General features: G+C 42.6%; 3 protein-coding genes, 1 long non-coding RNA gene and 2 other non-coding genes across 8 annotated transcripts in view; 5 read left to right on the top strand and 1 right to left on the bottom strand.

Annotated features, from left to right (window-relative positions):
- LOC146516145 (E3 ubiquitin-protein ligase DTX4-like) overlaps nucleotides 1-3,061 on the top strand; it is a 52,662-nt gene extending 49,601 nt beyond the window's left edge. For both annotated transcript variants that reach the window (XM_085162027.1, XM_085162028.1), the window contains exon 12: nucleotides 61-3,061. In XM_085162027.1, the coding sequence (XP_085018153.1) occupies nucleotides 61-192 (132 nt within the window). In that variant the 3' untranslated portion in view covers nucleotides 193-3,061. The remainder of the gene's footprint in view (nucleotides 1-60) is intronic.
- LOC146516137 (uncharacterized) overlaps nucleotides 1-12,093 on the top strand; it is a 204,586-nt gene extending 192,493 nt beyond the window's left edge. Inside the window, exon 2 of the long non-coding RNA XR_014874445.1 lies at nucleotides 11,146-12,093. This is a non-coding gene — a long non-coding RNA (uncharacterized LOC146516137). The remainder of the gene's footprint in view (nucleotides 1-11,145) is intronic.
- LOC146516140 (E3 ubiquitin-protein ligase TRIM21-like) overlaps nucleotides 1-12,093 on the top strand; it is a 102,697-nt gene extending 90,604 nt beyond the window's left edge. The window contains exon 2 of one of the 2 annotated variants that reach the window (XM_085162056.1): nucleotides 7,724-12,093. In XM_085162056.1, coding sequence (XP_085018182.1) covers nucleotides 9,457-10,842 — 1,386 coding nt within the window. In that variant the 5' untranslated portion in view covers nucleotides 7,724-9,456 and the 3' untranslated portion in view covers nucleotides 10,843-12,093. Of the gene's footprint in view, nucleotides 1-7,723 lie in introns of those variants that run through there. The other variant, XM_085162057.1, reaches the window with a different exon arrangement.
- On the top strand, nucleotides 3,442-3,529 carry trnay-gua (transfer RNA tyrosine (anticodon GUA)). Its single transcript is given in 2 exon segments — nucleotides 3,442-3,478; nucleotides 3,494-3,529. It is a non-coding gene; the product is annotated as a tRNA-Tyr (tRNA).
- trnae-cuc (transfer RNA glutamic acid (anticodon CUC)) lies at nucleotides 3,716-3,787 on the bottom strand. The gene has a single exon. It is a non-coding gene; the product is annotated as a tRNA-Glu (tRNA).
- Nucleotides 4,357-5,455, top strand: LOC146516150 (small integral membrane protein 26-like). The gene is made up of 2 exons (XM_085162083.1): nucleotides 4,357-4,576; nucleotides 5,077-5,455. Exons 1-2 carry the CDS (start codon nucleotides 4,453-4,455, stop codon nucleotides 5,247-5,249), a joined length of 297 nt encoding a protein of 98 aa, XP_085018209.1. The 5' UTR covers nucleotides 4,357-4,452; the 3' UTR covers nucleotides 5,250-5,455.
- Nucleotides 12,094-12,490: the final 397 nt, after the last annotated feature.

The following is a 12,490-nucleotide window of genomic DNA, read 5'->3' on the forward strand; positions in this document are numbered from 1 at the left end:
GGTCGTTAGTTTGTGATGTAAAGACTGACACGTTCTCCCGTCGCTTCCCTTCATTTTAAGGTCCATCATAAGACGGAGTTCGGCTCCAACCTGACAGGCCACGGCTTCCCCGACCCCGGACACCTCGACAACGTCCTGGAGGAGCTGCGAGCTCAGGGCATCACGGAGGACGACGCACTGATGGAGAAGTGAGAGGGCAACGCGAGAGGAGGAGACGGAGGGTGGAAGGGAGGATTGCGAGGAAGAGGAGGCGGCTGAACCATGAAAATAATAGGAGGAGGAGGAGGAGGAGACAGAATCTCTCTGCCAGCAGTTAGCAGGGGGCGCAGGGGCGATTTGGGGTAACGGGGGATGCTGAATTTGTTTAGTCGCATCAACCGCAGCGAGTGGAAGTTTGAAGAAGCAGCAGCAGCTCTAGAAAAGCCAGAGTGACGAGGAGGAAGAGGTGGATTTAGGTACTAAACGACAGCGGTCAGAGTGAATCAGTACTAATAATAAAAATAAGTTTACTTTACTGGGAAAGAGTCAAAAAAAAGAAGGAAAAAAAGTTAGAGCAGTTCAATAAAAACTGGGAGAGGAAGGACAAAGAGAGGAAGACTACGGAGCAGCTCAGGGCTGTAAGGACAGAGGGAGGAGGGGCAGCAGGAAGAACGAGGGATGGTGCACGGACGTAGCGTAGGATAGGAGTAGAGTAACTAACTTTTCGGAGAGGAGGAGAGGCTGCCTTTGTTCAAACCACCTGCTCGCCTGCGGTTGAAGTGCAGTGCTGCGGCGCCCCCTGGCGGGTTTTCTTTTGAACTACATGTCAGTCTGCAGGCTGAGTTATCCACTTTATTTCCTCATTGTTACTATAGTCCTCCTCATTTACAGTTATTCCATATTTTACCTCTTAACCTGATGGTTTTACACGAGCTCAGCTCTGTGTGATCGTGTGTGTGTGAAATGACTAAAGACCAAACCGACCCCCGCTCACCTGCCGGGCGCCTTCGGAGTCTTACTATCGAGCCACTGTGGTACGAGTTAACCTTAGACACAGGTACCGTTTTCTTTATTTCATTCTTTTGTTCCTGACAGATCAGAGTTTCACTGGATGCAGTTTTTCTCTCTGTGAAGCGTTTCATTAGAGCTGTGATGAACGTCTCGGGTAGCGGTTAAAGAGGAGGGAGACACGAGCGTGAGGATGGGATCAGATTGGGCAGGAGGTCTGAAGGTCAGGAGACAAAAAAGGGATGTTGCACGCTTTTTTAAAAAGAACAATATTAAATTTATGGTGTTGTTGGGCTTCGTTATCACTGGGCTTTGGCCAGCAGTGACCTCCTTCTCACACTAGACCTGTTTGCAGCTGAGCATGAAGCAGACGGGTGAGAATTAGCACCTTCAAAAACAGGCTAATCTGAGGGTGAAAGGTTAATCTGTAGATCTGCCGGTCAAACGATGTTCCTGTGGCCCTGAGCTGCAGGTAGGGACCGAAGGGATAAGATTGAGGACACAAGGAGCAGAAATGAGACTCCTCCACAAACGTATCTGAGGAGCTCGTCATGCAGAAGGTCGTCAGCTGAGGTGTTTTAGGCAGGTCCACAAAGGAAGAGGCCCTGGATGCGCTCGAGAGCCTCTGAGCTGGTTCTAACGCTGTGGTGTTGGAGGAGGCTGCTGATAGAAAACAGATGGAATCTCCTCATCTCTGAAACATCTGCATTTATAGTCGCCAGTCGAATCTGATTAAAAACTGCTTCAAAGGTTTGACCACTTACAAGCTTTTTAGCCCACAAACATTAAACATAAACATCTCTGGCTCCTCCCATGAGAACAGAAACCACACTAGGTCTTCATCTTTGCTGCGCCCGCCCACCACCACACAGCTCAAACTGACTTCTGATTGGCTCTTTTGGGGGGGGTTCAAACGCTGTGAGATGGGCTGGAATAAATGGCATTCTGGGGAACTGTAGAAAAACATCGCAAATTTCATGGTTTAAAATTTTCTTCTTCTTCGGGAAATGTTCTCGATAGCTGTCAAATAAACAGCTAGTGAAATGTTTTCCTGAGTATTAGCACAACCATCCAGTTTAGGGCGGCCTCCTGAAAACATCACCGTCATCCGACACGACCACCGGCTTCTTCTACGCCCATGGACGTTTGTGCTGGCCTTTAGCCACACCCACACTGTTATCGTTTGAAAACCAATCGTAAATCCTTAACGGACCAATCGGCACACATTAGCACCAGGATTGATTCATTTGAGTACATCTCTTCCTAGGATTCATTTAAGAAAGCGTGCTCCCACCCTGTCTCGCCACTTGTCTCCACGACTGAAAACATTTTGCCCAGTCTCTGAGTTGGGTCTCTAAATGACCTCTTATCTCGACGTCTGTGTACTGTGTATGCCACAAACATTCTCCCGTTTTAAGCTTTTATTTTGGTGAATACGACAATGGTACTTCCTTCACTTCTTTATTACATTTTTTAATGGTATTTAGGTACACCTTTGCTTTTTAATAGCATATTTCTTGACACTATTATAGATTAAATTGCCTTCTTTTCATTTTTTTTGTACATTTACGTTGTATTGATTATGCTCCTTTTTTTTTTTTTGATTTTTTTTATGTCATAACGTGTTTACAAAGACAGTATTATCAAATATGTCTTTTTTCCTCCCCCCTGTCAGTGTACAGAAGCTGATTTGCATCATCTTTTCTTTTGGAAAAGGAATTTGATGGTAGACTTTTATCTGAGTGTGACATGTAATGAATTTGAATAGAGAGTCAGACAACTTGTACACTTGCTGTTCTGTGAGGTTTCTACATATCAGCTGTCCTGCTGCTGTTCTGCAGACATTTGAAGGTTTCGCAGCAGATATTTGTAGATGGGATCGTCCAGCCTTCGTTCAGCAGCAAATAAAATATCTGAAAATGTTATTAAAAAAATCACAACTTCCTCTTGTGTTGATGCAGTTTCAGCTCTTTGGCTCAAACACTGCACAGCGACTGAGGAGAATGCTGATTTTTGTATGATCAATTAGGTCTTAAATTGTCTTTTTATTAATAAAAGAATGCTTTGAAACAAAGTTTCATTTCTGTTTGTCTTGACTGGCTCATCTGGCTGATCCGGACCTGAAGTGTACAGTGTCTGAGGCCGTTTGAACACTTTGAAATGTAGGTTTTTCTTTTTATCCATGAAGGTGGGAGGTTTGATGCTGGGTGTTAGTATGGGATAGGGAGAAAGGGACGGGAGAGCGTCACAGACATGACAAGGAAAGTGTAAGTATTTCCAGAGTAACTGCTAAAGTGTGAATGATTACTGCAAGAGAAAAACAAAGAAAGACTGAAATTTCATTATTGTGTTGGTCAGATCTTTAGTGGCTGCAATGAGGGACGTGAACTAGAAAAACAGATCCCAGTGGGTATTTTGATCAAAACAGCTGTGTCGCTGTTCGGTCCATATCCCCCTTCGATAGCTCAGTTGGTAGAGCGGAGGACTGTAGAGGCTCATCACAGTGATCCTTAGGTCGCTGGTTCGAATCCGGCTCGAAGGAGAGGTTTCTTTTCACAAAAACTTTGGCTAAGATCTCTGTATGTGTATAACGCGGACTTACTAAATGAAACACGATTTTTTTTGCACGTAACCGTTTTGGCGTATATCTCACGTGACCTAACAGGTGTGTCCACGTGAAATTGAATCGCTTGAATAAAACATGAATTATGCTCAAACAAAATACGTGTTCCCTGACCGGGAATCGAACCCGGGCCGCGGCGGTGAGAGCGCCGAATCCTAACCACTAGACCACCAGGGAGTGATACACTTCAACCCTGAGTATGATGATAAAAAGTCTGCTAAAGGTGATCTCAGCCAATGTTATAGCTGTTGTCCTTTAGCCTGGTTCTGCTGACATTTCTTCCTGTTAAAAGGGAGTTCTTCCTTGCCACTGTCACCAAAGTGGCATGAAAACCGAGTGGTGTGTCCACTGGGGGACAATGAGTTAAATAGGAGAATTATGTCTGGCTGGAGTGAAGACCAGCTTCTTTTAAGGTCTGCTTGCATCTCAGACTTGGTAGCTTGGTGCATAATGGAGTGCTAATTGGAAGTCCATCCATTCTGCAGTTTGTGTGAAGGCCTGTTCTCCCAGTGCCAGTGTAAAACTGATTTGATTTGAATAGAGCTTAAATATGTTTTTCAACCCCGTCAGTTTCATGGGGATAACCTGCACTTATAAAGTTACACATGCTGAAAAATGGTGTGAGCTTATGAACTGTGAGCGATTTTATCTCGGAACCCTGTGACATAAATAAACAATTTCTAGATTTTAATGATAAAATAAAAAAAATACTGAAAAAAAACACGCCACCGGTTATTTTTTAGTACTTCCGGGGTGACTGTCATGGCGGCGCCCATAACGCTCTAGCGAAAGGAACCTAAACACGTTCGTGAAATGATAAAGCGCTGTGAAGCGAAGCAGCCATGAAGTTCAAAGATCTGCTGAAGTGGAACGCCAGAGTATCCGCCGTGTACGCGATTGGTATTTGGAGCATGATCGGCTCGTACGCTTACCTGAAATACACAGGTCGCTGCGAGGTCGCACCAGGTGAGCGACGTCAACTGTGAAATTCACACATGCGCAAACAATATTCTCAAACTGAAGTACGCCGAATTATTTAACAGCCTCTTTTTGATTAGTGTCATCGGGTATGCTGGCAGATGTTACTCATTTAATGTGAAGAAACTGAAGAAATATTAAAATGAGATGAATCTAAGAGGAGCTCTGAGACGTGCCCCTTTCTTCCTGCAAATGCATGCAATAAGTTACACTGGAGGTTGCGTATCCAGCTTACATACACTGGATACGCAGCTTACATCACGTTCTGCTGGTTGGTGAGAGAGGAAGGAACCACAAACAGGACAAAACAGAGGTTACTGACCTGCAGCTGTGGCGTGTAAAGAAACAGATTCTCTCTCTAGTCTGAAATAACAAATTTCATTTATTTTCAATATCAGCTGATCCAGTTTGTTTACACAGTGCTACCCTTTATTGCTGACACATACATTTATAGAAGTAACTGATAATGAATGTTTATGATTACTCAGTGAAAAAAGAAGAAGTGGAAGAGCCGCAGGATCCAAACCAGGAGGTCTACAAGACGGCACACACCAAAACTGTCATCATCTATAAGAAAGACTTTGTCCCGTACACCACAAGGATCTATAATCTCATCTCATCCTTCAGCGGCGATCGAGGGGCTGGAGACGACAACAAATGAACCTCTCCAGTTAATATTCATGTCTTTCTGTGAGGACATTATAATGTTTTTGTTTTTTAAGGAAACTCCAGCTGCGTGTCCACCTGTCCTGCTCTGATGGCCTCAGCCAGCTTTTACTATCAAACTGTAAACAGTATTCAGTACTGTTCTGTAATTCAGATGCTCATGGTGTGTAAATAAACCCGAAAATGCAGAAATCTGTTTCAGTAGAAAGATTAAAGGTTCATCTGTGATTCATGTTATAGGTTGGAACAGGATTTGGGGCCTAGTGATGTTTAATCCTGGATTTTCAGTGTGACAGAGGTCGTTTACTTTTTACCTTATGTTTGATGAGTGATGTTGACTGTTATGAATGGCATCAAGCTATTCAGGGCCAGAAAGTACATTCCTATCAAAAGATGGACATGGCAATCTGTTGTTGGCAAAGTGAATTCTTATATCCTTTATTTACACAGGAAGAAATGTCATAGACATTAAAAATGTTCTTTTTAGGAGAGATCTGCCCAAGAGGGTAGCACAAATTGGGACAAACATAACATCACAGTAATATAAAGATATTTAAGCGTCCAAAAGGGAACTCTATTGATTACAATGAATGTACAATAAGACAATAAGTCCTGCGAACTGCAGGTCATTTCTTTATTCTGTTTATAACACCGTAATAAATCATAATAACAGTCACATAAACAACAGGACACCTGGTGGTAGATCCGAGGGCTCCACAGGTGAGGTGGAGTTAAAGTTGCTGCCTTCTGTGGGCTGTTCCTGGGCTGCAGGTCAAGAGGAGTAAAGACAATCTGCCTCTATTCGTTTTTTTATTTAGCCGACGCGCCCGCTGGTCTGTACACGTCATTTCCTCAAGCTGTTTACCCCAATGGTTTACCCCCTCAGGTGTGGGTGGAGCTAAACAGCTCACACAGGAAGTGTGTCCACTCAAACGCGGATGCGCTTTCAGTTCGCGGCATCTGTGCAGCTGATCGGAGACGGCTTTAATCGTATTTCTTCGGGAGTTTCCGCCCAGCTTTGGTGAGTCGAGCTGAAAACTCTTAACGCAAACATGAAAATTCAGTTTAGGAAGTTTCAGGGGAGAAGGGGATGTTTCGTGAAGTTCCAGGTGTTTGCGCTTCTGTTCCGAGGCTCTGCGTGCAGAGCGCCACGTGATTCACGCAGCAGTAAACTGCTTTGTGATCTTAAACAGGAGCGTTTTTAAAGTTTCATTTCAGCCTGTTTGTTTTGCTCCCTCCTCTTTGTCCCCCTCCATGAGCGCACGGATAAACTACGCGATCAAATATTTAAAACGTTATACCCCCGAAAACAAAGACTTCTCTGAGGAATCTAAAACAGTGCGATGTTTTCAGTTTTGGTTTATGTGTGGAAAGTACCCAAAACAAAAATGGAAACCTTAGAATCAGTTTCTGAATTACGTGTCTGATGCTTTATGTTGTTTACACGCTAAAGTAGAAAAAACACCAATTTTGTCCTGTTGTTAAAAGACTATTTTTAAAATGTGTTAATATTGAACCCAAAAATGCATCAAAGGTGGACGAATAACAAACCTGAACAACACCTGGCAGAAACTAAGGTAAAACAGTCCACTGTGGAATTTATCCATGACTTAAACTTATAGAATAGAAGAATCCTTTAATTGGCTGCTGTTACAAATTTGGTTGTAACAGCAGCCAGAAAGACACATATACAAACAAACAGTACACAAGACACAGAACAGAAACAATTTTTCTTACATATTTACATTAAGGACAATGGTTACTATAAACAGTAGAGGTGGGAATCACCATACATCCCACGATACGATATTATTGCAATTTTTTATTATTATTATTTTTTGAACGGTTTGTATCACAGTCTAGTCCAACTTAACTGAATCAACCATCTGGTACAATTATAGCTATTCTGAACTATGCAGTTTATGAAAACTATGCAGCCCCTTCAGCAACTGAAGAATTTGAAAGTAAATTAAAACAAAATATAATTTTACATTAAATAAAAAAGTTTTAAACTTAATTAAAATAAAACATGTCTTAAATTAAAATAAGTAAACTGTCATGTTTATTGCTGCCATAAAAAAGTTAAACACATTTGGACAGTGAAGGAATGTCAGGATTCTTGCTCAGAAAAAGGATCAACATGCTCTGAAGTCAGAGCACAAAAACCTTTTTTGTAACAAAATATCGATTTCTGCTGTCCCTGTATCCATACATTATTAGCAAACAAAATATCACCATGCTACACAGTATCCATTTTTTCCCCCAACCCTAGTAAACAGAGTACTGTACAGTTATTAAATTAAATAAAAATAACTACAGATAAGAGGCAAACCAGGTTGTAGTGCATGAAGTTATAATGGTGAAACAGCGCTGAGATGCTAATGTTGCACAGGAGAGGGAACAAACAGCAGAGACGGGAGAAAATAAATTACAGCAGAACTCAACAGAGAGTTCAGAGCACGACAATAGAGATTGACAGACCACGTGACTTTCGCGCATTGCATGCCGGTAACTCGTGGCAAAACAATCCAAGTACCGCATCAAATGCAAGCATTTGCAGCACCGCAAAACGTTCATTCTCCGGTTCCAATACCTTCTTGCTTTTTCTTTGCCCCCCAAAAAAGTTATGTACAAAACGAAGGAGAACAATGCCGGTCCGTACAAAGACAGACTTGATGAAAAGGCAAAGAAAAGATACGAGGAAAAAAATCAAAGGAGTGAAAGGGTTAGACCCTTATGAGCACACAGAGTGGACAAAATACGTTAGCGTGCTGCCCAACTTTCACCACGCTCATATTTATAATTATACGGTTCTTGGAGTGAGTGCATACACTCATGAAGTTTAGTAACTTCAGGTCACTGCAACAAGCCCAGGTACAGTTTACCGACGGATGGGTACAGGACCATGAAATGCACCGTGTAGAACGAAAGACCATCGTATGTATCATAAGTTTACCAGTCTCACAAATCGTCTTCATAAATACACATTCGTTAACCGTTTATTAATAGGACCTTTGAGCTCAACGGTAATTAATTAGTAGTGGAAATAATTTCTGGTACGCATCACAGAAATGTAGCAGTGACAATAATATTGTATGCTGTAATCGTACTGGGCAATTAGTGATAGCATAGCACACAATTTCTGTTCAGCGCCAGACTTGCTTGTAACCTATATCACCAATTATGTTAGAAAAAATGACGTATTAACTACTACAAAACACTGACCTTTGTGGAAATGTTTGGAGCAGACTAACCTGTGAGCTGGATGTTCTGGGACGTTATATTTGGTCTTTGAATGGCTGCAATCCAGGCCATCTGTCGCCTCTTTTTACTTCGGAAACATAGCTTGAATAATTTCTCTTCAGCGACGTAATCCGATAAAAAAACGATCTCTTTACCCATCGGCTTCATGGCTGTCATGCGACCGGCTATTGCAGTTAATAATACAACAGCTTCTTGACAGTTTTTTGTGTTTCTTTTTATCGCTGTGTAACTGATTTCAATTGAAAGCCTGCGTGCGCTAGTACCTCTTGCCACGAGTTCCCAGAATTCTTTGCGGTTTTACCCTTGAATGACGTCACATTTTCAATCTCTATACAAGAGCTCTGCTTCAGCTCACAGGACGTTAGGGGTGGGGGAAAAAATGGATACTGTGTAGCATGGTGATATTTTGTTTGCTAATAATGTATGGATACAGGGACAGCAGAAATCGATATTTTGTTACAAAAAAGGTTTTTGTGCTCTGACTTCAGAGCATGTTGATCCTTTTTCTGAGCAAGAATCCTGACATTCCTTCACTGTCCAAATGTGTTTAACTTGTTTTTGGCAGCAATAAACATGACAGTTTACTTATTTTAATTTAAGACATGTTTTATTTTAATTAAGTGTAAAACTTTTTTATTTAATGTAAAATTATATTTTGTTTTAATTTACTTTCAAATTCTTCAGTTGCTGAAGGGGCTGCATAGTTTTCATAAACTGCATAGTTCAGAATAGCTATAATTGTACCAGATGGTTGATTCAGTTAAGTTGGACTAGACTGTAATACAAACCGTTCAGTTTGTCAACAATCAAACTGAAATGAGAGAAAGACTGAGTGTGAGACTTTGTTATTAGAGAAAATGAATATTGATAAAGTTTACCTTTATGTACAGAATCTGAATATCGCAAAATATTTTTAAAAATTGCAATAATATCGTATCATGGGATGTATGGTGATTCCCACCTCTACAGGATGTGTTATTCTGCACTGGGTAACCAGCGTCTTTCCTTTCTGTTCTCAGTGTTCAAACATGGCTGCTGTCGCCTGTCTGCTGACTGAAGATCAGCTTCTGTGCGCCATCTGTCTGGATGTGTTCACCGATCCGGTCAGCACGCCGTGTGGACACAACTTCTGCAGAAACTGCATCACTGAACCCGCTGACGCCGACGTCCCGTTCCAGTGTCCCCTCTGCATGAAGATGTTCTACCCAAAGCCCGAGCTGCAGGTCAACACTCTGATCTCTGAGATTGTCGATACCTTCAGACGGGCAGAGCAACGGCCAGCCAGACAGGAAGAAGTTCTCCCTGCGTTAGGCTTAAAACCACTGGCGCTGTTTCTCTGTGTGGTGTTTGTTTCATTACTTTTGGACTGCATGAAATTCAATCATCCTCTGGAAGAAATGAGTAAAGGAGAGAAAGGGGTGAAGATGGAGGCTGAAATCCAGCAGATGATCGAGGAGATGCGACTGAAGATTGAGGAGCTCAAACGCTCAGTGGAGTTCGGTAAAGAGGACGCAGACAGAGAGATGACGGATGGCGCTCGGGTCTTTGCTGCTCTGAAAGAGTATGTCGAGAAAGGTGAGGCCAAGCTCATGGAGACCATCACAGAGAAGCAGAGACAAACAGAGCTGCAGGCTGAAGGCTTCATCAGAAAGATGGAGCAGGACATCCGTGAGCTGAAGAAGAGGAAGACGGAGGCGGAGCTGCTCTCTGTGCTTCAGCTGGAGGAAACTGCAGAGATGAAGGAGAAACTACCCAAGATGGCCAAGCTGAGGAGGGTCCAGAGCTACGCGGTGGACGTGACACTCGATCCAGACACAGCAAATGTTTACCTCGTCCTGTCTGACGATGAGAAACAAGTACACGATACCAATGTGGAGAACAATCCTCCCTACAACTCACAGAGATTTTTTTACAGTGCTGCTGTTTTAGGAAAACAGAGTTTCTCTACAGGCAGGTTTTATTTTGAGGTTCAGGTTGAAGGAAAGAACGAGTGGACTTTGGGAGTGGCCAGAGAGTCGATCAACATGAGGGAAGACACCACACCGAGACCTGCAGACGGTTTCTGGACTGTAGGCCTGAGTAAAGGGAATAAATACAAAGCTGGCCCTGATGTCGCTCTCTCGCTGCAGTCTGCTCCTCAGAAGGTGGGGGTGTTTGTGGATTATGAGGATGGCCTCGTCTCCTTTTATGACGTTGATACTGCAGCTCACATCTACTCCTTTACTGGCTGCTCCTTCACTGAGAAACTCTACCCATACTTCAGTCCTGGACTGGAAAATGATGGTTGGAACTCTGCACCTCTGATCATCACCCCCGTCGATTAAAGAGGGCTCATTCTGCTTTTCTGTATTTACTTTCATCAACAACATTCTGATATTTACCTTCAATTGGCAGACTTTGGTTATTTATACTAAACCTCACCAGCAAGATCCCAGGACCTCCATCACTCAGAGGTGCTGACCCTCCTAGCGCCACGTTCATGTTGAACGTCACCCTCCTCACCTCGACTACACACTTGATTAGCACAAACTAGGGCTGGGCGATATGACCTAAAATTCATATCTCTATATTTTTTAGCTGGGTGGCGATATAAGATGTATATCTCGATATTTTTTTAAAGCCATAAGTTAAGAACAAAAAGAGAGTTCTTAGTCACACTGTGTCCCAGATGTCACACAGGCATTTTTATTTACATACAGCATAGATTTACATGAAGAAATTACTCAAAAATAAATTATGAGCATTTATTAAATAATCATGCTCCATAAATAAAAGGAAACAATGTTGTTTTTGTGCATAACAAAAAGCTCATAATTGTGCAGTCAAAATGTAAACTAACAGACGCTGAGCATAGTAACAAAGACAGATTTCACAGCTGCTCTGTTCCAAACTTCTACTGCGTGACTGACAGCCTTGAGTTTGAAATCCTCTTTGTCTCTTAACAGGTGCCATTTATGGCCCTTATACACACACAATACGGTAATATTACGTTGGAGCACAGTACGTATCACTCCGCGAGGCTCCAGACTACGGTAGCCGTAATGCTCCGACAATCCATCGAGCGCTGCAGCTCTGTAGCTTACCAAAGTCGTACTAAAACATTTTTTGACAGATTGCTGAGCGCCGTGTACCACATAAAATTGGTTCGCGGTCAGTAAGCACAACCAGAATTCATACATAAGGCGCGCTGTCAACTTTTGAGAAAATGAAAGGATTTTAGGCCGTGCAGCCCCTGTGGACTGCATGTCGTTAGCATGGTTAGCTCGTTAGCATGGTTAGCTCGTTAGCGTGGTTAGCTCGCTAACACGTTGACGCAGTCCAGCCCCACAACTCGCTAACGGAGATTTGCCGTGTCCATCTTCTCGCTGCCTGCAGGTGAAGCGGAGGAGGGGGAGTTGTGTTCAGTGAAGGAGAGGCGAGGCAGAGTAACGTTGCGTAGAGACAAAAGTGGACGAAAGAGAGGCAAACGTGTGGCTCCACAAGTATAATTATAACGTAACATAGACTATATCGATATAAAGGATATTGTAACATCTTATATGTCGTATGAAAATATATCGATATTTTTTTAAAAACTCGATATATCGCCCAGCCCTAGCACAAACACAATCTGAGACGAGGCATGACCCTGCCTGAGTGCAGATCAACCAGGGCCATGCCTTGGTCCAGGATCATCCAATAACATGATGATGTGCATGCTATTAGAATTCCCAGGAGTCATGTGCCCACTGAGCTTCACCAGCTCAACATCACCACTGGGCTGGAGGTTCACCAGCACTGGATGAAAGGATGAATTTAGTACATTTACTCTTAATGTACTTGTACTTTCTTTGAGTAATCCTCTGTATTTTGGGTGGAAATAATGTATTATATGTATACAATAAACAAAAAAGAAAAAGAAGTTTGACTTTGTGGTCTTTCGTCGTGGTCTCCTCGCCGTGTAATCTCTGTTTGGGTTACTGTCAGAAATCA

Source organism: Neolamprologus multifasciatus, chromosome 6 (assembly GCF_963576455.1).
Source record: "Neolamprologus multifasciatus chromosome 6, fNeoMul1.2, whole genome shotgun sequence".
Lineage (NCBI taxonomy): Eukaryota > Metazoa > Chordata > Actinopteri > Cichliformes > Cichlidae > Neolamprologus > Neolamprologus multifasciatus.